General features: G+C 55.8%; 1 protein-coding gene across 2 annotated transcripts in view; it reads right to left on the bottom strand.

The window, feature by feature from the left end:
* Window positions 1-3,989: 3,989 nt before the first annotated feature.
* Window positions 3,990-25,877, bottom strand: part of CPLX1 (complexin 1) — a 34,388-nt gene continuing 12,500 nt past the window's right edge. For both annotated transcript variants that reach the window (XM_035004454.1, XM_035004453.1), the window contains exons 3-4: window positions 11,211-11,386; window positions 3,990-4,187 (exon numbers count right to left, since the gene is read on the bottom strand). In XM_035004454.1, coding sequence (XP_034860345.1) covers window positions 3,990-4,187; window positions 11,211-11,386 — 374 coding nt within the window. The remainder of the gene's footprint in view (window positions 4,188-11,210; window positions 11,387-25,877) is intronic.

The following is a 25,877-nucleotide window of genomic DNA, read 5'->3' as shown; positions in this document are numbered from 1 at the left end:
CCCCAGCCCAGCCCCACCCCCGCCACAGCCCCCGGTCCCGCCCCCAGCCCAGACCCACCCCCCCCGCCACAGCCTCCGGTCCCGCCCGTGGGACCAGCCCAAGCCGGGCTCTCTGCTACCCACCACTCCTCCGCGACAGGACCCCTCCTTTCCCTAGACCTGAGGGGGCCTGCTGAGACAGGAGTGGAAACGGTTCCAAACTGTGTGGACAGGTGGCCCGGACTCAGTGTGTTCACTGGGCCCCGCCGGCTGCGACTGTGGACAGCAGGACTTGTCTAGCTGCGGATTAGCAGAACTGGACAAAACGGTCCTTAATTGCCAGACCTTTAAAATTGTGACCTGACAGCCTTGACAGTTAAGTGGCTTGTGAGCAAGGAGCTCACATAGTGCAGGTCCCTGAGAGGAGAGGAAGCAGGAAATCGCTAGCAGCTGGCAGGGAGCAGGAGAGGGAGGCGGTCCTCAGAGCCAGGAGCTGGCCAGACCTGCCTGCCTGCAGAGTGGGACGATGTGTCTGCAGGGTGCAACGGATCCAGGTGTGCTCTGCTTCGTCAAGACTTAAACAGCCAGAAAGGAAAGAGACTCTGCTAAGAGTCAGTGTGGATCTAGAGCAAGCATCTGGAGCAAGACTGTGGTCAGCGGAGTCATGGTCACTGCTCTGAAGGGCCTTGGGCATGGCTGGTCCTCTGGCTGCAGTGCTCTCCCATGGGAATCCCACAGGGCTCCCTCTTCTTCTCCTTGGGGCTTCTCTGCACCTCCTCAGAGGTGAAATATTGGTCCTCACCATCCTCTCTGCCCCCTTAATCCACTCAATTTCCTCCACAGAAGAAATCACCACTTGATTTATGTTTTTGTTTATCATCTGTCTCTTGTCACTGAAAAAATCAGTTCCAGGAGGAAGGGACCTCAGTTATCCCTGGTGCATAAAACTGAGCTTGGCACATCAGAGGGATTCAGTAAACATCAAGTGAGCAAGTATCTTTACCTGGAGTCCTCAGACACCATCACCTGAGGTCACTGAGGAAGGGCTAGTCAGAGGGAAGGTGTGCCAGGTCACCTAGCATATCCCGGTTGCTGCTCAAGACTAAGCCCAGTCCCTGCTAGGCTGGGGTGGTGGGGGGAGTGAAGACTGAACGATGGATGCCATTTTCAGTGCCCTTCTAAGAGGGGCCATCCTGGGGTGGCCTAAAGGCACGGAGTTGGCTGCAAAGACTTCTGTCAGTGTTTTGGATCCGGGGAGGGAGGATGGACAGCTGCTCCTTCTTCAGGGGGCAAAGGCACACTGGGTGGTACTCAGGGCTGGGGTCCAAACTCTCCCCAGAGGCAGGTCCTCCCATACCCCCCTTCCTGACACCGCCCAGCCCCTGAGGCAGAGGCAAAGGAGTGATGGCTCTGGAGCAGCCTTCAGGGCACAGCTCTGTGGGGAGGCGTGTAGGGGGCAGGGGTGGGGGATGAGTGTAGCCTTTCTACTTGCCAAGACTGGGCAGGTTTTGCTGAAAGCATTTCTGGCCAGCATTGTGAGGAAAATCACAGGTGGCCCAGAGAGGCCCCCAGAACTGGAGGCCACACACATCCTTTCTGGGGATACAAGGCACCTTGGGTAGGCTTTGGGTACGGGAAGGACATGGGTGGGGCCCAGAAGGGAGAGAGCAAGGCTGCTCTCTGGGCCGGGTCAGGGTGCCCGGGGTTCCACGGGCACCTCCTCCAGCGTCAGCCCAGATGGGCAGGCTTCCCTGGTGGGGCGTGGGACCCAGAGCTCCCGCAAGGCACAGAGGCCTCCCTAAGGACACGGGGAGGAGATGGCCACCACAGGACAGACTAGAGGCAGGATCCTCAGGGCTGCAAAGGAGTTTGGGGGGGGGGGGGTTGGCTGAAAGTGTGGCCAACACAGTGGGACCTGGGCCCTCCAGGGCCTGGCCTATCTGTGGGGAGGGCAAGGCCTGTCAAGGGGTCTGTGCAGGTGGGAGACTCATAGAAGGAGGGGGGAGGGGGGAGGAAGGAAGGGAGCCCCAAAGGGGCTGGTCTGCCTTTTGGATGATTACCCTGGGTCTGCCTTAGAGAGAACCGGGTGAATCTGGGTCCGGGCGGTGGGGAGACCCTGCAGTTGTGGACAACCAGGGACAGGGGGAGGTGCCCCCTATCTGGCAGGGCGTGGAAGAGAGTGAGACCTGTCCAACGGGGTCCGGCCCCTCCTGCCAGGACCCCAGTCTGCCCTCTGGCTGCCAGGGCAGGATCAGGACTCTGGAGAGAATGGCCACATGGTGTGAAATCACTGTGGTGTTTTATTGGCTGTGATTCCATCCAGAGACTACACACGCGACGGCCCCCGACATGCAGGAGGAGGCCCAGGCGCAAAGACAGGAGGACGGACGACATCCACAGTTCACGCTAAGCTCGGATGCTCCGGGCGCCCCATGCGCTGGGAACGGGATGCGGGGTTTCTACGAGACAGCGCCCTGTCTGCTCAGAGCTGGCTTTTCAAAGTGTGAAAACAGGCATTTAAAAAAGACGTGGGACCAGGAGGAGTCAGAGAGGGCGCGGGACGCGCGGGGCGCACCAAGGCGGCGCGGGGCGCCAGGACACGCTCTCACGTCTTGGAGCGGGGGGCGTGCGCGGTTCATATTGCGGTCTATTGATATGGCTTCTCTAAAGAGCGACGGAGGGCCACGCCCCTGGCCCGCAACACGTGGACACAATGAATTTGTGATATGGACAGAAAGGGGCCCCGGGCACCAAGGCAACGGGCTTTCTGTCACGATAAAACTCCCCAAACACGTAAGACCTCATTTACCTGAGATTCAACATATCGTGATGCAAAGGAAAACAAGGACGAAGGAGACGTAAGGGTTCGGGAGGCCCGCGGCGGTTGCCGTCAAACTCCGCCTCCGCTGAGCGCCAGGCCACCTGGCAGTCCCCACCTCGAGGGGCCTGCTCCCTTCGGGGGAGGGCAGGCCGGCCTTTCTGTCTCCAGACGCACAGCACTCATCTGAGGGCTCTGCGTCTCCTCCCAGATCTCCTTGCGGGTGTGCGGGTGCAGGGGGTGAGGGCAGGGGATACCCCCCATCCAGAGCAGCCTCCGATGATGGTGAGACTGGAGGTGCCAACCAGGGAGGGGAGTGGGCTGGGCCCACGGACTCAGAGGGGTACGAGTTAGAGGGATGTGTGAGAGTCTGTGTGTATTCCACCCTGGTCGGGGGGTGGTCTGGGAAGTTTCCCCCTAGGCCTATTGCTTTGTTTCCCTTAGTTTAGAAGAGAACCCAGTCCTGGTATTTCTAAGAAGCTAAGCCTTCCAGAGGAGTGGGCCGAGAAGGGAGAGTGAAGGACAGGGAGAGACAGATGGACAATGAATGTGAGGGGTGCAGGTGGAGGTGGGCAACCTTCAGACAGGAAGATTCAGAGATCCTGCTACCCAGGTGTCATTGTGGGGATGGGGGAGGCTGCTCGCCCCTCCCAGTTCCCCTCCCAGCCTGCACACCCACCTTCCCCCCACTATGGCTGTGCTCCTGAGTTTGGGACCGGACAAGCGCCCACCAACGCAGGAATGGCGCACCGAGGGGTGGTCAAGATGCTGGCCCTTTCGGTGGCCCTGGCCTTGGGCACTGCTGGGTGGGTGTGAAGGGCAGGAGCAGTAAGGGACGTCCCAGGCTCTGGGGGAGGGTCCAACCCAGAGGAGCACGTGGGCTGGTCCCCGGGGCCTGCAGCACAGACCGCAGGGGCCCGGGGGAGGGGCAGGCGCCCCTCCCCCGTGGCGGTGGCGATGGCAGTGCGGGGAGAGGGGTGGGGGGGAGAGGTGTGCGCAGGCTCTCGAGGTATGAGGGGGGCATGGGGCTGATAGATCTAGGACTATGGCTTATATTGGCGTTGGGGGCTGCACTCTGCTCCCGACATCCCTTCAAGGGGCCTCCGCGGAGGGCATGTACAGGGGGTAGGCGGGGGCGGCGAGGGGGGTGGGGGCTCCGGGCTCTGGCGGGCTGCCGTCTAGCGCAGGGTCGTTACTTCTTGAACATGTCCTGCAGCGGCCCGGGCAGGTACTTGATGACCGTGTCCAGGATGCTCTCGTCTTCCTCCTCTGGCTCGTCCCCACAGCCCGGCGGGATGGCCTTCTTGGGCCTCGTCAGGCTGCCCTCCGAATTGGCCTCCATGGCGGCCTGGGCCTCAGCCTCGCGTTCCTCCTTCTTCTTGATGCCGTACTGGGGGGGAGGGGAGGGGGTCAGACCGCGAGCGGATTTCCCAGCCCAGGCCTGGCTCCGGGCGCCACACCTGGACCCTTCCTGCGCCTGCAGGATGGGCCAAGAGGCCTCGAGAGGCGGTGCCCGTGGCTGTGAGGGTGTGGGGAGCCCCTGGGCCCACCGACTGCCGCCAAGACCCCAGAAGACAAAGTCCCCACACAGGAGGGTGCCTGGAAGGGTGTGGGGGACCCCACGGAGTGTGCAGGGGCGACAGCGGAAGCCGGGGCTTGGGGGCTGTGTTGAGTGGGAAGCACAGGGAAGGGGGAAGGTCAATCCCCACCAGCGCCAAAGCTGCGCCCCCGCCCCACCCCGCCCCTCCCCCCTGCCATCCTGCCTCGCCTTCCCAGGGAGGCAGGGCGCTGTGCTCAGCGGGCCTGGCTGTGGGCTAGGAGGGGCAGGCAGGATGTCTGCTGGCCGTTGTGAAGAACCCATTTGTCCGTGGCTGGCGGGCCCACGCAGCCCAGATCCCTGGTCGGGTGAGGTGTGGTCACATCTCAGGCCTGGAAAACTCTCCCTAGATGCCTCCAGGACCCCCGCCCCTACCTGGACAGCGAGGGGAGGGTGCCCAGTGGCAGTTCTAGGTGGATGTTCTGGAGCCCCACCTAGGCGTGCCCTCAGCCAACACTCCCAGGCACCCCTGAGCCCCCCATTTCCGGTTTCCCCTCTGTACTGGGTAGAATAGTGTCCCCCCAAAATTCATGTCACCTGGAACCTTACAATGCAGGCTTATTTGGAAATAGGGTCTTTGCAGATGTTATTAAGGTAAGGAGATCATCCTGGTCCCTAAATCCAGTGAGAGTTTCCTTGTAGAAGAAAGACAAGGACAGACAAAGCCACAGGAAAGTGGAGAAAGGCTGGCTACAAGCCAAGGACACGGAGGACTGCCAGGGGCCACATAGGAGACAAGGAAGGGTTCTCCCCTGCAGGTTTCAGAAGGAGGGCAGCCCCGCCCACATCCTGATTGTGGACTTCTGGCCTCCAGAACTGAGAGAATAAATTTCTAAGAGACGAACACATGCCCCCTCCCCCCAGGCCTACCACTGGCCCTGCAGGAACCAGCATTGAACCATCCTAGCCCTGCAGGATGGAGGAGGATGAGCCTGTGGTCACCAGGAGGCCTCCTGCCTCAGGGCTGGTGGGAACTGGGCGGGGTCACACTGGACTTATGGGTTTCAGGGGCTGGTGGTCTCTGATGGGCCAAGCTCGGGACCCACTGAGGCTGGAAAGAGGGGCACCCCTTGGCCAGGCCTGAGGTTCTGGATCACACATAAGGGAATGCACAGGGGCAGAAGCATTAATAAGGGTAAACAGGGACAACTGGGGACAGCGTGTCGGTGTCAGCGATTATCCACAGACTCCAGATTTCTACTGGGGACACAGAAGCACAGGATCACTGGCCTCAGGGAGGAGGTGTTTCTGCCCAGGGGGAGGACTGACCCCAATGCTCACTCATCTCTCCTTGCCAACCCCTCCCAACGAAAATGGATTCTGCTTCTGGTGCTGGTGGGAGCGGGGGAATGCCCCACTCTCCAAGAAGGACCTTCCCTCTCCTTCCAGATTTCGGGGGACCTGGCTGTGTCCCACCCCCAGCCTGCTGACGATGCTGACGGAAACCTCTGCACCTCTCTGCTCCCTGAGGCTGCAGGCGGCTTCAGGCATGGGGGAGTCAATGGCCACCTTCAGCAGAGGTCAGAGATGAAGAAGCCATGCTCTCTGCCCACCTGTGACCAGAGCACAGCCTGGGCTTCCTTGCCACTTGGCAGACACTGAGAGAGGAGTGTTCATCCGTCTTCTTCAGCGGGAGCCCTGAGCAGCCCACGGTCCCTTGTGCTGGGAGGGTCTCAGTGAGGGGCCGATGGGGGCACCCAGGGAACATCCTGGGCAGCAGGCACATGGACCAGAGGGCCCGTCAGGTCAGCCAGGGCACAGAGTGGGACAAGCTGGCCGGACACTGGGCGCCCCTTGCACAAGCAGCATGGGTCCTGCTCCTGGGTCACTGCTCAGGGACAAACTCACGGCAGAGGGAGTGGCGCTTAGGCTTGGAAGGGGAAGGAGGGACATGTGGCTTGGAGCCCTGTGGGGCGGAACGTGGGCGGGGGAGAGAGGCACTGCCAGAAACTAGGTCAGACCAGAGGGAGCCTCCCTCCAGCCCGGGGCACAGACTCCAGCAGACTCCTCCAGCCACAGACGTCTGTGCACGCGGCAGGAACATTCAAGCGCCGGGGTGCCGGTCCGTGCGCTGGACCCGGGGGGCTGAGCTGCCTAAAGCCTGCACTCACACTCACCGCGGAAGTGCCTGTGCTCAGGGAACACGCATGTTATGGCGAGAGCACGTTGTGTACAGTTGAGCAGAGTGATCTCCCCGACCAGAGAGGCAAGCTCTGAGCAACCACGGTCTGCAGTGTTGGGGCTGTCCCCTCTGGCGTCCAGAAAGGAGACCCCAGCCCCCAGCTCACTCCAGTGAGACTCAAAGTCCTGCCAAGGCTGCGGCCACTGGGGTCCAGCTGAAGGTCACAATTACTCTGTTAGGGGAGGGACTCCAGAGCTGGGGTCCACACCAGAGCTTGGCTCCACTGTGATCTGGCTAAGAGCTGATTTGAGGCTCCCGAGCTCCGGAGACAAATGTCCAGCCACAGCCGGTCCAGGCACCCACTGGAGGTGCCCAACCTCCACACTGACCATGAAGATGGCAGGGTCCCGCCCCACACCCCGCGGCTGGGAGGAACCTGGTGCTAATTAACAGTGAGGATCTGTAATATCCCAAAACAACAAATAATCGGCAATCACATGCACACTTTTACTATCAGCACAAACCTCAGACTGAACCTGGAGTGATCAAGGGGATGTGGGGGACTGGGTGGGCTTGGATCCACCAGTAGGGTGCTGGGAGGAGGATGGTTGTGGCTCAAAGCTGAGGATCTCAAACCTGGTGGTGGGCATGCAAACCAGAAGGTGAGTATGCAAATCAGGAAATGTATATGCAAACCAGGCAAATAAGCACAAGTGGGTCAATCTCACAGGTGCGCCATGATGGGGTGGGGAAAGGGAGGCTCTGCCCACCGACCCCCAAGGTGAGACATCCTACAAGCCTGCTTCTGCTTTCCTTGGATGAGGTCGCCAAGGGACCTGGGTGCCCCAGAGGACACGTGACCCTGGCCCCTATGCCCTCCATCTCATGGCCCTCCCACCCATCTGATGGAGCCCTGGACTGGGCAGCTCAGCACCTCCTTTTCTGACCAGCCCCCATGAGGCCTACGGGTATGTGGCACCAGGGCAGGACTGGAGGAAGCTGGGTCTGGTGCCTGGGGGCCAGCGAGGATAATCTGGGGAAGCCACACCTGAAGAGCAGGATTCCCACCTGTGAGGAACAGAGGAAAGTGGGAAGGGTTACGTGGACAGGTGGAAGAGGGCTCTGCAGAGAACCCGGTGGACATGAGTGTCAGGCAGACCTCTTAGGGGCAGGACCTGGGAGCTGGGTCACTCAATGGTGCTCCAGGTGCAGCGGGGACCAGATGCTGCCCCCACCCAAGCAGATGCCCTGCCTTCACCACTCAGGATGGCTGCTGGCAAGGGGGTCAGCTCCGGCCCTGTACCCCACCCCATCAGTGCACAGCCTCCATTCCTGGTCTGAGCTGCCTCCATTTCCAGGGGGCCCTGGGGCTCATAGGGGGGGTGGGCCACATTCTGGAGGTTGGAGTGGTGGCACTGGGAAGACCTGGGCCTCCTGTGGCTCCAGCATCCAAAACATGCCAGCCCCCCTCCTGAGCTGCCTCTGACCCATGAATGGAGGGACTCACCATTGTCCCCGTCTGCCCAGCACTGGCACCACCCCCTACCCAATGCCTGGCCAGGTGACCACTATCTCATTTAGCTCTGCAGCCACACAGGAAAGGCCCCTGCCTGGCAGACTCAGTTTTGTGGTGTCTAGGTGGACCACAGCAGGTGTCTCTAACACACCCACACCTTCTCTGCAGCTGGACCCTCTGGGGACAGGTCCTGGCCCACTCATCCTACCTAATCCCACAGTAGCTGAGAAAACAATCAGGCTGAGCAGGTAAGGGAACCATGGCCCAGCCTGAGGTGCTCTGACCCCTGCCCGTGTGACTGGGTTCAGTAGATGCCTCCGTGCCCACTGGGCCCACGAGAACAGAACCCAGATGTGCGCAGGAAGGGTTCCTCCAACTGGCAGGGGTGAGGCCCAGCCTCCAGGGCTGGCAGAGAAGGTGAAGGCCCCCAGCACACCCAGGGGATTCCAGGTAGGGGTGCTCACGTAGGGAGAGAGGGGGCCCTGAGGCTCTGCCATGGGGTGCAGCCCTCCACAGAGCCACCCCAGTGCTGGGGGTCTTGAGGACAGATCCATCACTCGGGGGAGCTTGGTGAGGGTCCTCATCCATGAGGCATTAGGAGCAGTGTACCCAGGGAGGGGGCACCCCCCACTTCCACCAGGCCTCATGCCGGGACTGTTCCCCAGGTCCCCATCACTCTGTTGTGGAGCTCATGCTCACTGGAGCACCCACTCCCTCACTCATTCACTGGCTTAGCATCCACAGGGCCAGGTTCCGTTTCAGTCAACAGGAACAGAGCCAGGCACAAAACAGCCAAAGCCCCCACCCTCCACGTGCAGGTGGATAATGAACAGCAAAGAAGTAAAAAACAGGAGTGTGTTGGATAAAAGAAGGTTTGGGGAGCCAACTAAAGCAGGAGACGGGGAGGGTTGTGTGGAGGGTGGGGAGGGGAGGGAGGGGCCTCAGGGAGAGATCCAGAGAGAAGCAACCACGCAAAAGCCCAGGGGCACTGGGAACGTGGACCCCAAGGAGGCCCAGTGCACAGTGGGTGTAAGTCACCGCAAGCCTGGGCTGGGGCTCCAGATGAAATGGGAGCCAGCGGACGGTTTGAAGAGGGGAGAGACAGAAAGGGCTTCCATATTAAAGGCGAAATGAGTGGAGTCTGTTGAGCCCATGAACTCACACGAACGCACGTGAGTCTCCGAGGGCCAGGGCCAGGCTCAGGGGAGGGGGCTTACTTGGCACCTGCCTCCTGATGGGGGAGACTGGGGAGGCCACCCCCACTCCACACCCACAGGGGCCCCGAGGCCTATCCAAACACTGTGACCCGTTTGTGAGGCTCAAGGCCAGGCCCTCCCAGGATCCGCCACTGGGGTGCACACGTGGGGCAAAGCCGTGGGCAGCAGACACAGACAGACAGAGAGACAGACAGGCTTCAGAACACAGCTGCTCCAGCCCTCTCTCTCACCCCCTACCCTCCCCCAATCTCTCTGTCTCTGTCCCACCCTCAGCTCCCCCAAGCCATGGCCACCATCACCGGATTCCTCTCCTCTTAGAAGACATTCTGCCTGGGCATCTGTCTGTCTCTGTCTCTTGATTCTCCCCCTTCTGCCTCATCCCCCATTTCCTGATCCCTACAGTGATACCCCCACCAACAGCCTAAGCTGCCTGACCCAGAAGGGGCCAGTGCTGGGGCAGAAAAGGGCAGGAGGTGCTCGTGAGTGGCTCTCACAGCAAAATCAGCTTTGTGAAGGTCCCCAGAAAAGGTGTCCAGTGACCAGTGGTGGGATGTTGAGGTTTGCGGTCCCCACACCCCTATCAATTTGGGGGCCCCACGTGGGCTCAGAGATGTGCAGGCACCCCACTGGGCTGTCCCACCTTGGGAGGCCTGGCCCTCAGGCTGGGTGGAGCTGGCCCCTCCCTGGGTACACTGAGGCAGAACTCAGCAGGTGGGAAGATCCTGCGGTCTAGGCTCTGCCACCCCGCAGCCTGGGCATCTCAGAGTCCAGGGCCGGGGACCACGGAGATCTCCTGAGGGGACCCAGCTCCTTACCAGCAGGTTTTATCCGCAGGGTCTGGGAACACCTCTCTCAGAACCCAGAGCCAGGGTCATCGGGGTTAGGGGCAGGAAGGAACCAAGCAAGGCAACACTCCCCCCTTCCTGAGTCTCCTACCCAGACACCCGGACCCAGTGACCGCCAGGCCACAGGCACCCTTGGTGGAGGAGGCCCAGCCTGGCTTGGGGCCAGGGTGGCCTTGAAGACCTTGGGAGGCCATATGGTTTGGGGGATGCTGAGGGCTCACGAAACTCCCAGGTCCCCAGGGGAAGGCCCATCTCCTCACCTGGCACCCAGCCTGGCCCACCCTGGATGGAGCTGGAGCAGCTCCCCCAACACCTGCCCTCTCTCCCACCCTTCCAACCTGGCTGCTGGATGGTCCACGGAGGATGGGCCATGGACACACCCCCGGGGGCTCGGACCCCCTGCGGCTCTGGCACAGTGCTCTGTGAGCCTCGCAGCCAGCTCAGCCTCCCTTGCCCCTCCCAATCTGGGCCTCGGTTTCCCCATCTGTGACCGGCACAATGCTTTCACCGTCCCACTCACTGGGGAAGGGAGCCCAGATGATTCCCAGGAGGGCTGTGGCTGCCAACTCGAAGCCCACCCCCCAAGCCAGACCTCAGTCTGCAGGCCTTTTTCCCCCATCACCCTGTTGTGAACCTCAGAAGCTATGAGGACCCTCCAGGGCTGCTCGGGTGCAGTCCCCTGCCCATGATGACTCACCCCACTCAGGGTCTGCCTGAGAGCCGGTTGCCCCTGGGCAGCCCGGAGGGACAGCTCCAGGAGGAGCAGGGCGGGAGAGCTTCTCCTGCAGAAACCACCATCTGGTCCAGAGAGCCTGGGAGACCCGATCATGAGGATGGGACCCCGGCCCACTGTGGAGAGCAGGAAAGACTTGGTGTCCCACAGGGTGAGTCCTAATGCTGGCAAGCCTGCGCAGCAGACGTGGACTCCCGGGGGTGTGCGGACCTCTCCTGTCCTGCTCCCTTCCCATCGGACCACCTCCCGGGGCTTCGGAGTGTACCATCCGAAGGTCTGCTCCGGGCTGCCAGGCGAAGGAGAGGCAGGAAGAGCCCAGTCCAGGGTGGGTGAGGTGGGGGTGCCCTGGCCAGAGCCCAGCTGTCCCCACGCCCCGTGCCCACCTTGTCTCGGATGCCCTGACGCATGGCCTCACGCTCAGCCTCCATTTTGGCGTACTTGGCCTTGCGCTCCTCCTCTTCTTGCCGCAGGGCCTCCTGGCGCTCCTCCTCCTTCTTGGCTGCATCGGGGTCCTTCTCCTCGTCACCGCCAAGCATCTTCCCCATGTCTTTTGTGGCCCCTGGCGACAGAAGGGTGGTGAGTCAGGCCAGCTCCCCCCTGCTGGCCGCTGCTGCCCAGCGAGGGTCCCGGCCCGGGGCTCGGGTCTCCCTCCATCTCTGCTCCTGCCCTCCCAGCCCGACCCCCAGCCAGTTCTGGAAGCTTCTATCCATGGAGGGGAGCCTGGCCTGGTGTGTGTCAGGGGAGGGAGGAGGTCCGTGCTAGCAGGGAAGTGTGATCACATGGGCGTGCATCTGCCCATCTGTGCGTGCGGCTGCACGTGTCCGTGTGAGTCCGGGAGGGGCTGGGCATGTCTTCTCTGGGGCTTGTGTCCGACAGAAGGTGGTGGAAGGGACGGTTTGAATGCGTGAACAGGTGGGCTGAGGGGCAGCCCCGGGCGAGGTTCTGCTGAGGCTCCGGCGCGCAGGGGCTGGGGGGTAACCCCTGGCCCAGAGCTGCTGGAGGCCGCGTGTGGAGCACCAAGGTCCTAATTTCTCTGCTGCACCAGCCGCCACTTTTCTCATGAGCTCCTGATTCACAGGCAACAACAAACACCTCCCCGGACGCCCTCTGTGGCTCGACCCACAGGACAGAGACAGGTAATTACAGCTCAAGCTCGGCTGGCACTGCGGTGAGCCCCGGCCCTTCAGTGGCTCCTGGGCGCAGAGCGACCCCACGTCACAGGCATGGGGGGCAATCTCAGCCTGGGGCGCTCAGCCCCTTGGGGTGCCCCTGCCTGGCCAGCGTCCCCATCATCCCTGCATGCTTCCTCCGCAAGGGGCCCCCCAGCCCAGGCTCCCCTGTGCCTGCCATCCTGAGCCAGGACCAGTGACCAACCATCCCCACTCCCATCGACACCCTTCTGTCTGCTTCTGTCCTCTGACCCGTGATGAGCCCACATGAGCACTGCCAAGGCTAGCTGAGTCCACGCCTTGGGCGAAAACTGTGAGGTGGAAATGCACAAAACCCCCAGTTAAGTCTGTGTGGGTGGGCACGAACATCACTGCGCCTCTCCAGAAGTGCCCCCGTCCCCAGCTGCGTACTGCCCCCTTCTCTCTAAATTCAGTGACTCCGTGTCCTGATTCTCCGTTTCCCCCTCCTTGGCCCTCCTGGACTGTCATACTCAGTCTGCTCCTCACAGGTCCGTGCAGTCCTGAGCCTGGAGAGACTCGCCCTCCGGCAGGTGTCTGCTCTATGCTACTCCTGCCGGTTACTCAGGACTGACCCCCAAACCGTGTGAGCAGAGGACGTAGTTTGCAAGACCACCTGCTGTTGGTGGCAAGAGAACAACTCTTAGGGGCGCCCGGCTGGCTCAGTTGGTGAGGCGCCCGCCTTCGGCTCAGGTCATGATCTCAGGGTCCTGGGATCGAGGCCCGCTTCGGGTTCCCTGCTCAGCGGGAGTCTGCTGCTCCCTTTCCCTCCACTGCTCCCCCTGCTTGTGCTCGCTCGCTCCCTCTCTCTCTTTCTCTGTCAAATAAATAAATAAATAATCTTAAAAAAGAGAGAGAGAGAGAACTCTCGGGTGGAGTGCTCTGGGCTGAAAACGAGACGTTCGTCAGGCTGGACCACGCCTACGCCCCGTGGGCCTTCCTAGCTGCTGGGAACTACCACAGGGTCTCGGAGTGTGGGGACGCCAAGGCCACCATGTCACTGTGAGGACAGGGAGCCCCCCTCCACCGGGTATGTGGTACAGATCCAGACTAACAGAAAACTAAAGCCTCAGGGTCTGTTTTCAGGCACTCCTGCAGAATTTCATGAAGCCGATCTGAAGCCAGTGATTCACGGGAAACCAGACCAGAGTCACTTGCACACTCTTCTGACAGTTGCCCAGATAATAAGCAGAATCTCTCTGCGCCCCATGCTGCTCTCAGTCTGGCAGGCGTGGGGGAGGCGGCAACAACCCACAATCCAGGGAGTAGCTGCAATTTCCCGACTTCTCTGGCCTGCTGGCCACCCACAGCATCGAGGCTCCGCTTTTCTGTAAACCTCCCCTCTTGAACAGCTAATTCACACTACAGTGAGAGTGACCAACAGCTCTTCCTCCCTCCTGAGAAGGACTGGCGTATTAAAGCAGAACTGGTGGGCGGGGGGGCGCGTGGGTGGCTCAGTCAGTTGAGCCTCTGACTCTTGGTTTTGGCTCAGGTCATGGTCTCAGGGTTCTGAGATCGAGCCCTGCATCATCAGCCTCCGCACTCAGCACGGAGTCTGCTTGAGATTCCTCTCCCCTCCCCAGTCCTCCCCCACTCACAGTCTCTCTTTCTCTTTAAAAAAGCAAACAAGCGAAATCTTAAAAAAACAAAACAAAACAAAACAAAAAAGCCGAGCTGGTGAATGGTCTCACCCCCTCTCTCTCCTGGGAGGGAAAAGTGTAGGACCGCTGGGGAAGGGCAGCGGGGAGGGGCACCCTTACTTGGTGGTCCCTATACGGACTTCTTCAACTCAGCACATGGCCTGTAGCCTAGTGATCAAATGCATCTATTGAGCACCAGCTGTGTGCTGAGCTCTGTTACACTAGGGTGGGCCTGGGGGGCTTGCCCAGGACCCTTCTGGCTCTGAGTTTCACGGGCTCCCCAGGATTCCTGGCATTCTTGTCCGGCCCTCAGTTGAGCTCTGGGCTGTTCCCCTGGCCTGAGGCTTAGGGAAAGCCAAGGGGGGCCTGGCCCATCGGACGGAGGGGCGGCTCTGGGAGGCTGCATGGCCTCTCCTAGGCCAGGGGTGGGAGCACCAGAGGTCACCCCACAGTGGTGTGGGTTAGTGCCGCACCAGCCGGCTGCAAAGCCACTCACTGTCTGAACAAGACCCACCCTCGGGGCGACCACAGCGCCATGTGGCAAGCGCCACTGGCCCCCCGTGTCCCCGTTGTGGCCTCCACTGCTGTGCTGAAGAACAGGCTTCTGGAAGGCCCACCTGGCTGGGAATTAACAGAAAATGCAGGAAGCTTGGTCCTGGCACGGAAACCCCACAGGCCATTTGCTGTCCTGGCATGGAAGCTGGGGAGCCTGGGCAGGTGCCTGAGGGCCTGGCCGCATAGCTGCCAACCTCATTTCCAGGTGAGGAAACAGACACCGAGCGGTCCCACCCCAACCCCCAGGTCCAAGTGCCTGACGCAGAAGGTGGGTGGACTCTGTGGCTCGTGGTCCCACCGCCAGCGTCCCACACTGGCTCCATGGGGGCAGAAGTGCAGGGAGGGAGGCCAGAGTCTACCCCCCTTTTCTCTCACTCTTCTCTGAGCCTCAGTTTCCAGGTGAGAGGTGGAGAAAACAGTGCATGGGTTGGGGGGCGCAGACCCAGCCGGTGCTTCTCAGCCTGGGCCCTACACAGACGTTTTCTCCAAAGACCTGGGGAAGCTGGGTAGAACAGCAGGCTCTGATGTCCCCACCTCAGGAACTCTGCACTTGCTGCTGTTTTTCCAGAACTTTGTCCACTGCTCCCAACCCAGACAGGCTTTCCTGGGGCTCCTCGTGCATACTAATCACCCTGTAACAGTGGTCACTGCTGTGGTGCATTCATTTATGGTTCATTATACGTAACTGAATTGGTGCATGTTTAAATAATATGTAAGTTATTGCTGATTTTTAAAACTTCATTTGGAAAGTTTTAGATTCATAGAAGTCACCAGGTACAAAGGGTTCCTGCACACACCTGACCAGCTTCTTCTACCGTTGGCTGCGACACACTCATCAAAGCTAATATGATCATCACAGGTGCAAGACTGTGAAGCAAACTACAGACCTTATCTGAATGTCACCGCTTTCCCCTTTCCTATTCCAGGATCCAATCCTACATACCATGTTACATTTAGATTAAAGTCAATTTTTAAAAAGAGAGAAGTATTTTTTACCTTGAAATAAATCTATGGGAGAATTACAAAATTTAATGGAAAACTAAAATATTTCTAAATAAATACATTGTCATGTTCATGCCTGGGAGATTCCATAATGAAGCTGTCAGTTCTCCCCAAAGTGAGTCTCAATCACACCCCCAAGAGTTAAAAAGGAAATTCTGTGAAATATGACAAGCTAAGAATTTTGCATACAGAAAAGTTGGAAGTCCCCTAAAGGCCAGGACAGACACCGAGGAAAGAACCAGGAAGAAGCTGGCTGAGCAGACAGCTCATGCGCACTGTGGTGTGATGCAGTCTGGCTGTGGAGGGAGACAGAAATCGGCATCAGAGGGGACGGGCAGCCCCACAAACACACGGGACTTGGACACGTGACCAGTGACGGAGGTGGGGCCTCAGAAGCCTGGAGAAAGAACCAGATCTCCCTAAATGGGGCTGGGATAAATTTCTGGTGGGGAAGCGTGACCCAGGACTCCTCGGTGACACCACAAATTCTTGGGGATTACAGATCTGATAATGAACCCAAAATAAAAACGAGGGAAGAGAAAACAGCCCTCATCAGCCAGCTTTATGTTCCCACAGGTCGCATTACCTGAAATGATACTGTAAGTTTGTTTGCTTGCTTTTTCTGGTTGGTCTCTGCCAACAGAAAGTGAGCTCCACGAGAGCAGGAACCGACCAGCTCATGGCCGTGCCCCCAACACCTAGAATAGCGTCTTGCATGTCTGGGTGCTCAACAAATATTTGGCAAATAACAAACTAAAATTTTATTTATTTTTTTAAGATTTTATTTATTTATTCGACAGAGAGAGAGAGACAGCGAGAGAGGGAACACAAGCAGGGGGAGTGGGAGAGGGAGAAGCAGGCTTCCCGCGGAGCAGGGAGCCCGATGTGGGACTTGATCCCAGGACCCTGGGATCATGACCTGAGCCGAAGGCAGACACTTAACGACTGAGCCACCTAGGTGCCCAACAAACTAACATTTTAAAAGATATGTATCATGCACTGAGCCATAAATAAAATCTTAACAAACTCTACTGCTAATGTCATAGTCTATGATGAAATAGCGAACATTTTTCTCTTGGCTCAGTAATGAGCAAAGGATGCTCCCTCTCACTGATCCCACTCACCTTTGTACTAAAGGACCTTGTTCCTGCACCAAGGCAAGAAAAGAAAGAGAGGCATGAAGGTTGACAGGGCAGAAGTAAAACTGCCCTTAGTATTAACAAACAACATGACTGTCTACAAAACCACTACTAGAACCAATATGTGAATTTAGCATGGTCACAAGATACAAGATTAATAAGCAACAAATGTATTTTTATATACTAACAGCAAACAATTAGAAAATGAAATTTTAAAATAATCCCATTAAAAATACTGACAAAAACATAAAATATCTATGCCTCTGTTCTTTTTTTTTTTTTTAAAGATTTATTTATTTATTTATTAGAGAGCAAGTGAGAGAGAAACAGCATGAGAGAGGAGAGGGTCAGAGGGAGAAGCAGGCTCCCCGTCGAGCCGGGAGCCCGATGTGGGACTCGATCCCAGGACCCCGGGATCATGACCCGAGCCGAAGGCAGTCGCTCAACCAACTGAGCCACCCAGGCGCCCCTATGCCTCTGTTCTTAATAGATGTGCCAGTCTGCTTCGCCTAAAACCACAGAACTGCTGAGAGGAATTAAAGAAGACCAGAATGAATGGAGGGATGTACCATGTTCCAGGACATAATACTGCTGGGACGTCAGTCTTCCCTGGGCTGGTCTGTTTGTTCAGTGCAACCCCAAGGAAATGCAAGCAGGCTTTTTTGAACAAATTTGCCAGCTGATTCTAAATTCATGTGGACGTGGAAGAAGACCTAGATTAGATAAAACATCTTTGCAGAAGGAGACTAACTCTAGAGGACTTACATATTTGACTTCAAGACTTCCTATAATCAAGACAGTGGGGTATGAACAAAGGAGTGGACATATGGGTCAATGGAACGGAACAGAGCCCAGAAATGGACCCACCCATATATGTTCGGCTGGGTTTTTTTGACAAAGCTGCAAAGATAACTCAATGAGGAAAGGACAGTCTTTTTACAAGCAACACTGCAACAAGCAGATATCCCCATGCAAATAAATACATGAGTAAATTTCTTCCCTTACCTCACTCCTTACACAAAGTTCAATCATAGACCTAACTGTAAAAGTTAAAATTACAAAACTTCTAGAAGAAAACATAAGAGAATAATCTCTGTGAGCTTGACTTATGCACAGATCTCTTACAGAGGTGACAAAAAGCACGAACTTAAAAGAAAATATTAATCCACTGGGCTTCATCAACATTAAAACCACACTCCCTGCGGTCTTGCCACCCCACCCCTGTGGGACAGGCAGGGCAGGGGTCTCAGCCGCCACGGGGCCCCCCTGCCCTGCATCCAGCTGCAAGGGTGGAGGGACACGGGTGGCTTCCCACCCTCCATGGGAGAGTGTCTTGGAGTTCTACTGAATTTCATAAGAAAATAAAATGAGTATTATAAAGATACCAGGTTCCCCCCCAACCCCCGCCCACCTCTTTTGCTGGTGACATGGTCACATACCTAAAGAACTCATGACATCCAGGGAAAACCTACCACCGACTCATCACGGAATATGGCAGAATGGCTAGACGTGATATTTATAGATATAAATTCATTGCTTTGCACCATCTAATCAATAACAGGCTGAGACACAAATGGGACAACGTTCTAGCCACAATAATTATAAAGAGAGCAAATACTTAGGAATAAGTTTAACAAGGAAATCCACAGAACCCGGAGGTAGAAAATGTCTCCTAAATGTAAGGCTTTACAGACATTGTGGATTCCTGAAGGGCAGGCTTGACACAATGAAGATGCCAATTACCCCAAGGCTAACCCTAACCGTGTGCAGTCTGGGGGGTACTTCTAGCCGAAACACCAACAAGCCTTTCTTCTTTCTTTCTTTGGGGTTTGGACCAAATTAAGATTCATCTGGCAGTTTAACTGTCGGAGAAAACCTGACCCTAGTGCCACGGGGAAATGCCCCCTCCCCGTGAATCCCAGAAACGTCCAGAGAGTTGGGGACAGCACCAAGGTCATCAGATTAGACCCGTTTTAAAACGTGGCCATGCGTGCTGTGGGGAGTGCTGGGGAAGGCGCACCCTCTCTCCATCTGGGGAAGGGACATGGTCACAGCAGTTTGGGCAAGCAATGTGACGGTTTTCAGCACATTTAGAGCCCACGCAGACTTCGACCCCGCTGCCCCACCCCTCCACACGGTCCCGTTAAAACAAACACTCCTCCCTGCAGAACGCACGCCCAGACACGATGCAGGCCTGTTAGTTTCAGCTGCGGCCCCGACAGACAGCTGGAGACAAGGTGACATCTCAGCCACATGGCCACACGGGCACTCACCACGATGCACCCAGGTCAGGGAGTCCAGGTGGTCGTGAGCGTGAGGGGCCACCAGGAGCTCTGAGAGCTGGGTACAGACAAATGAATATCACAGATGCCTCATTTGGAAAGCCAGCAGAGAAAGCCCTATATGGGAACACACCCGTGTTTCATGATTATTTAAAAGACAGAAAAAGGATAGGCAGGTTACAAACCAGGTTCACACCAAACCTAAACCCTGAACAAAACAGCATGAGTCCTTTTCAAACTCAGGGCATGTTTACAAAAAGCAACCAAATATTGTCCTACACTACAAAGAGACACCACTTTACACCCACGACTACTGAAAAATAATAATAATAGTTTCAAAAAAACAGAAGGGCACCTGGGTGGCTCAGTCAGTTGAGCGTCCGACTCTTGGTTTCGGCTCTGGTCGTGATCTCAGGGTGGCAAGATGGAGCCCCATGTCGGACTCTGAGCTCAGCGGGGAGGCTGCTTCTCTCCTTCCTCTGCCCCTCCCCCTGCCCGTGCTTTCTCTTGCTAAAATAAATAAATCTTTAAAAAAAAAAGGTAGAGGGGCGCCTGGGTGGCTCAGTTGGTTAAGCGACTGCCTTCAGCTCGGGTCATGATCCCGGGGTCCTGGGATCGAGCCCCACATCGGGCTCCCTGCTCTGCGGGGAGCCTGCTTCTCCCTCTCCCACTCCCCCTGCTTGTGTTCCCTCTCTCGCTGTGTCTCTCTCTGTCAAATAAATAAATAAAATCTTTAAAAAAAATAAAGAAAGAAAATAAAATAAAAATAAATAAATAAATAAAAAAGGTAGAAAACAAGCCTTGGCGAGGATGTGGGGAAACGAGCCCCGTGCCCCATGGGGGCGACGGGGTGTAAAATGTTGCAGCCATCATCAAAAACAGTGTGGAGGGTCCTCAAAAATTACACTTAGAATCACCACATGACCCAGCAAGCGTTCTCCTGGGTCCGTGCCCAAAAGAACTGAAGACAGCATGATTCACAATAACCGACAGGTGGAGATAACCCAGGTATCCAGTGACGGATGGATGCGTGAACAGACGTGGTCCAGGCACTTGGGAACATTATTCAGCCTTTAACAGGAAGGAGATTCTGACATGGATGAACCCTGAAAATATCATGTCGAGTGCAATTTGCCAGACATGAAAAAACAAATACAGTAGGAGTCCCCTTCTAGGAGATTCCCCAAGTAGGCAAAATCATAGAGACAGAAAGTGGATGGTGGGTGTCGGGGGTGGGGAGTGAGTGTTTAATGAGGACAGTTTGGGAAGATGAACAAGTTCTGGAGGTGGAGGGTGGGGACAACAGTGTGAACGCGCTTCCTGCCACTTGCTGGGCACTCAAAAATGGTCAAAATTGCACATTTTATTCTATGAATATTGTATGACAATAACGAGAAGCATAAATTTAAAACGACGTACACTCTTATGTCTGAAAAAAGCCTGTCGGGCTGCAGAGATAACCTCAATGCGTTAGGACTGGGGCCACATCTCCGGCGGCCCCCAGGAGAGGGCCTGATGAACAACGAGGAATAACCCCCCTCCCAGGCCCTTGTGAATGTAAAACCTCTCTAACGATGAATGAGTTAGGGAGTCGGAGTGGAACCGGGATTGCTGCCTGTCTGGGAAGCAGAGCGAGGAGGACTTGATCCTGCAAAACCTGGGGGCGGGGGCGGCCAACGCTGCAAATTCCCCCGAACACTCCCGTTCCTGAGGCAGCAGGAACACCCCAGTCACACCTTGGTTTCGAGCCTCCGAGAGAGAACCTAGGCGAGCAGGAGGCAGGGGTGGGCACCGCGAACGGGGGAGTCAGTGCGCTGAGGAAGACAACGGGGCGGGCTGGATTCAGGATTCGGGCAGGGCCGCCTGCTCGGGGCAAGAAGATGGGAAGCATAAAGACATCCAGAATTAGGAAAAACGTGCAGGAAATCCCTGCAGATTGTAAGGGCATTAATATGACCAAATAATACATCATATTCCAATACGTTTGAAAACGTGAACGAAGCAGCTTTTCTAAAAAATGTTGTCAAAAACGGAGAACTATGTCTAAGAATTCACAGATGGATTCTTTCAAACATTTAAGAAAGATAAGTCCAATGATATTTTAAATGTTCTTGGAAAGGAGAAAAAAGAAGGAAATTCCCCAGGTTATTTTTGTGAAATCCGCATAAGAATGATGCCAAAAACTGGCAGAGAGAGCAATGGCCCAGCTTCTCCTCCAACAGTGGAAATGCTAAACCAGAACTGGGTTTAGGGAAGGGAAGCTGGCCTTTCTTGCAGAATTCTACAGCAAAACAGAATTTCTTCTCAGTGGGGTGGGTCCATTTTGGGGAAGTAAAGTTGGTTCTATATTAGAAAAATATGATGCTCCTAATGCGGTCCGCGCCGCCCGCTAGAACAGCGCTGCTCTGAGGCTCCGTGGGTGACCTGGCGCCTGACTTTGCCTTCCTCTCTCCCGGACGGACGGACGGACGCTGCGCAGCTGGCCCTGTCCCTCCACCCTTGCAGCCAGGGGCAGGCAGGGGGCACTGACGCTCTCCGCCAGGAGGAGGCCCGGGGGCTCCTGAGACCCCTGCCCTGCCTGTCCACCGCCTCCTCCCCCAGCCCCGTCCTACCTCCAACAGGGACGGGGCTGTGGGGGGACCTCAGGCGGTGCTGCCCGCGCATCACCCCCGCAGATGGGGGCCCTCACGAGCACAACCTATTTTTAAAAACAGCTTTATGGAAGCATAATTGTAATCCCACCCCCCAGGCCCCCTCTGGCAACTGCTGACCTACTTTCTGTCCTTCCCAGATTCATGTGTGTTCCCTAGAAAGTTGTGTAAATGGAATCATAGAACAGGTAGTACCTGGGGAGGTGGGGTCTGCGTCCACCACTGGGCACAGCACTTTGGAGATCCATCCATGCCGTCATGTGCACCAATAGTTCATCCCTTCTTACCGTTGAGTAGGGCCCATCACACAGATGGACGTGATCGGCTTATCCCTTCCCCTGTTGATGGACATCTGGGCTGTTTCCAGTTTGGGTCTTCACCGAATTGCTCTGCACATGTGTGGACGTGTTCTTCCTGTTCTCTTGGGCAGAGGCCTGGCAGGGAATTGCTGAGTTGCATGGTATCTTACAGTTCACTTTCTAAGAAACTGCCACAGTTTTCCAAAGTGGTCGCACCATACTGAAGCCCCAGCAGCACTGAGCAAGGACTTGCACTTCTCTGCATCCGTGCCCACACTTCCTCTTGTTTTCAGATTCCAAACGTCCAGGTGGCCATGGAGTGTCTTTGTATGTGCTTAGTAGCTATGTTTACATCTTATTTGGTGGAATACCTATTCAAAGCTTTTGCACACTTTCAAAAACTAACTTTTTATTTTGGATCTACAGAAAATTTTTGGAGAAAGAGATGTTCCCACATCCCCAGCACCCAGTCTGCCCTGTTGTTAACACGTTACAGTAACGTGATATATTCGTCGCAATCAAGGAACCACGCTGATAATGGTATTACTATGTCCATGCCATGCTCCGACTTCCCTAGTTTTTACCTGATGTCCCTTCTGCTCCAGCGTCCAGGACACACATGATATTCAGCGGTCACGTCTCCTTAGGTCCTCTTGGCTGACAGTTTCCCAGGCTTTCCTTGTGTTTGACGACCTTGACAGCTCTGAGGACTTTCCGGGAATTTTCTTTCTCACAATTAGGATTTGTCTGATGTTTTTCTCAAGGCTGGACTGAGGTTCTGGGTTTGGGGAGGAGGACCCCCGTGCTGGAGGGCCCCTCTCCACACATCACGTCCAGGGCACCTGGGACCAGCATGGCTCCACACCACGATGCCGACCTTGACTTCCCAACCCGGCCCACTTGCAAAGCAAGCGCTACTGTCCACGGCCTTGAGCTTCTGCCCATTTCTTAATCGCATTGCTGGTCTTCTTATCATTGAATGGCAAGGGTTCTTTATAGATTTCGGATACAAGTCCAATTTTATCTTAAAGATGTAAATTTTGGTTTTCTTTTTCCCCCATTTCATTCATTTCTGCTCTGAACTTTATTATCGTCTTTCTTCTGCTCACTCCAGGTTTCCATTTGTTTTTCTTTTCCTGGTTTCTGATGTTAGAAGCTGAGGTTAATCATTTGAGACCTTTCTTTTTTTTGAATAGGGGTGTTTAGTGTGCTTCTCCCCGCTGAGCAGAGACCCCACCTGGGGCTGGATCCCAGGACCCCGGGATCATGACCTGAGCAGAAGGCAGACGCTCCATGACTGAGCCACCCAGGCGCCCCTCAGTTTATAATACTTTCTAATTTCCCTTTAGATTGCTTCTCAGACCCATGAGCTATTTAGAAGTGTGCTGTTTTGTTTCCAAGTATTTGGGGGGATTTTCCAAATTTCTTGTTCCATCCCACTGCGGTCTGAGAACATACTTGGTGTGACTGAAATCTTTCACGTTCACTATGACTTGTTTTATGGCCCAGGACACGTTCTAGCTTCATCCCTGTTCTGTCTGTGTCTGAGAAGAATGTACACTCCGCCCTCACGGGGAGAATTCTCTGAAGTCAATCAGCTCAGGTCTGCAGACAGTGTTGTTAAGTCTTGAACGTGCTCACCGCTTTTCTGTCTGTTCTACCAACTACTGGATATCTCCACCTGAACTTGGGGATTTGTCTATTTGTCCTTTAAGCTCTGCATGCCTGTCTTCATGTATGTACCTTGAAGCTCATCTTTGGTGTAGAAACGGTTGACACTGTTATATCCCCCTAATCCATCAGCATCTCTGTGAAGAAGGGACCTTCTTCGTCCCTGGTGACAGCTTCTGCTCGGAAATCGACCTTGTACGATAGTAACGTATCCACTCCAGCTTGCTTTTGATCAATATTAGCATGGCTTATCTTTTCCATCTTTTTACTTTTACCCTATTTGCACCTTTATATTTAAAGTGAGTTTCTTTTAGGTAGCATAAAGTTGGGTCTTGATTTTCTACCCAATTTGACAGTCTGCCTCTTAACGAGAGTGCTCCAATAGCCAGACCAGAAAAGGCTCCGGACCTCAGTGCAACTTTCTGTCAGAGCGGGAAGAAGGGCTGGCCTGGGTTGTGGGGGAAAGAACCCACAGATGAAGCGCAGCTCTGGTCCTGCCTAATGGAGCCCCAGAATAAGGCAGGAAAGAATCCAAGTGTCTAAGCAACCTGACCACATCTGGAACAAAGCTCATGAATATATTTAGGAAAACAAAAATATCCAGCACCCAACAGGGTGAAACTCAGAATGTCCAGCACTCAGTGAAAAATTACCAGACATGCCAGGAAGTGGGAAGTCCAGCCGCTGACAAGGAAGCCCCCCCAAACCCTGACAAGCCGACGGTATCAGGAACACACGGTGGAAACACCTGGGACATTGCAGAGTTCAATGGCAAGTGGCAAGCACAGAAAGCTATAGTAAATAACAGAAAATTCACCTGAAATGTGCAAATCATAAATACGGCAACTACAGGATATCCAAAAATTGCATTGAGTAAATGAAAGATGTTGAATTAAAATTAAGAGAGCGTTGGGGCGCCTGGGTGGCTCAGTTGGTTAAGCGACTGCCTTCGGCTCGGGTCATGATCCTGGAGTCCCGGGATCGAGTCCCACATCAGGCTCCCTGCTCAGCGGGGAGCCTGCTTCTCCCTCTGACCCTCCCCCCTCTCATGTGCTCTCTGTCTCTCTCATTCTCTCTGTCTCAAATAAATAAATAAAATCTTTAAAAAAAAAAATTAAGAGAGCGTTTTATCTATTCAACCAGCACCAGCTGACGACATCCCGTGTGGGGAGCATTATGGAGCACCATCAGGGATGCAGATCTGTGTGATCTTCGTAGAGGGCAGGCAGGGAATGTGTGTCCGAAGAATTTCAGGTATGCACATCCTCCCACCGTCCTGTAGTCCTGTCAGCCAGGAAGTAACGGTCTTCGGAGAGGCCACTCCTCCTGCAGCCAGAGCACCACACGTCCGTCCGTCTGACAACCTGCCCCGAAGACCGGTCTCCCGCGGGGAGTTACCTCCTGCCCGGCGCCTGACCTCGTGTTTGCTGATCCGGTCCCCACACTCGAGTATAGGCTGCCTCAAGACAGATCCTGTCTGTGCGTCTGGCTCGTGGGGGGAAGGAGGTAAATCCTGACGGAGGGTCCGTCACAAGCGCCGGACCTGTGATGACGAGCTGGTGTTGGTTAAGTCGACAGCCGCGAACGCACACAAGCTCACACCCGGCGTCCCGACACCAGGCTAGTTCTGATCACCCTCACGCCACGTGTCCTGGCGCACGCGTGTGCCCATGTGGGTGATGGTGTACCGAGATGTGGTTAAACGTGACGGACGGACACCCTCTCTACAACGCCCTAAAATGGGAGTAAAGACATTTACAAGTGTAATCACACAAGGTCAAACAGGAGAGGAGACGAGGGAACGAGGTCTGGGGAGGAAGGAAGGCCGACGCATGGCAGAACCTGAGCTGAGACACGGATCCACCAGCAGAGCTGGGCGCACCAGGCCCTGTGGGGTCCGGGCTGGGGTATGCACAAGGGGCCCTGTCCTCCCTGCACGGGGGTCCACCACCACCCAAGCAGCAAAGGGGAATCAAGAAGTCGTCTCCCTGGGGAAGCCGAACAGGAGGCCCCACAGACTCAGGCACTGGGGGCAGAGGTGACGGTCCAGCTCAGAAGCGGCTTAAGTGGACAACAGTTTCCTGAAAGAGAGGGCCCACCCAGGCCCCTGTCCACTGCCTTGCTGGCAGACTCTGTCATCCAGCCACACAGGGTCTATTTCTGGAGAAGTGACCCACACGTCCACACAAGACCTAAAGATCCTGACGCCTGGGGATCCCAAACACAGAAAGCACTTTACCACGTGTGTCCCACAGGGAAGCCCAAGAAGTCCCCCACAGCACAGGAGATGCGCAGACCGGCGTCGTAGCTCACTGGGAAAGAGAAACGCACAGCCGAGGAAGGCCTCCACCATGAAGACAGCTCCCAAATCAGGGGCGGGAGGGACCCAGAGGAGAGACGGGACTGAGGACAGGGGAACTCTTTATAAGGGGATAGTTTAGAACACATAAAAGAGCTCTTGGAAGTTAAAAATACAAATGTAGAGATAAAAAATTCGGTTGAAGAGCTAGGAAATAAAATTAAGGAGACATCCCAGAGAGTAGAACAAGAGACACAGAGATGAAAGACAGGAGAGAGCATAGAAGAAAGCAGAGAACCCACGCAGGAGAGTCTCTGGGGCAGGG

Source organism: Mirounga leonina, unplaced genomic scaffold (assembly GCF_011800145.1).
Source record: "Mirounga leonina isolate KUSES-001 unplaced genomic scaffold, KU_Mleo_1.0 Mir_129, whole genome shotgun sequence".
NCBI lineage: Eukaryota > Metazoa > Chordata > Mammalia > Carnivora > Phocidae > Mirounga > Mirounga leonina.
The sequence above is the reverse complement of the archived record's forward strand: the minus strand, read 5'-3'. Positions and strand labels throughout refer to the sequence as shown.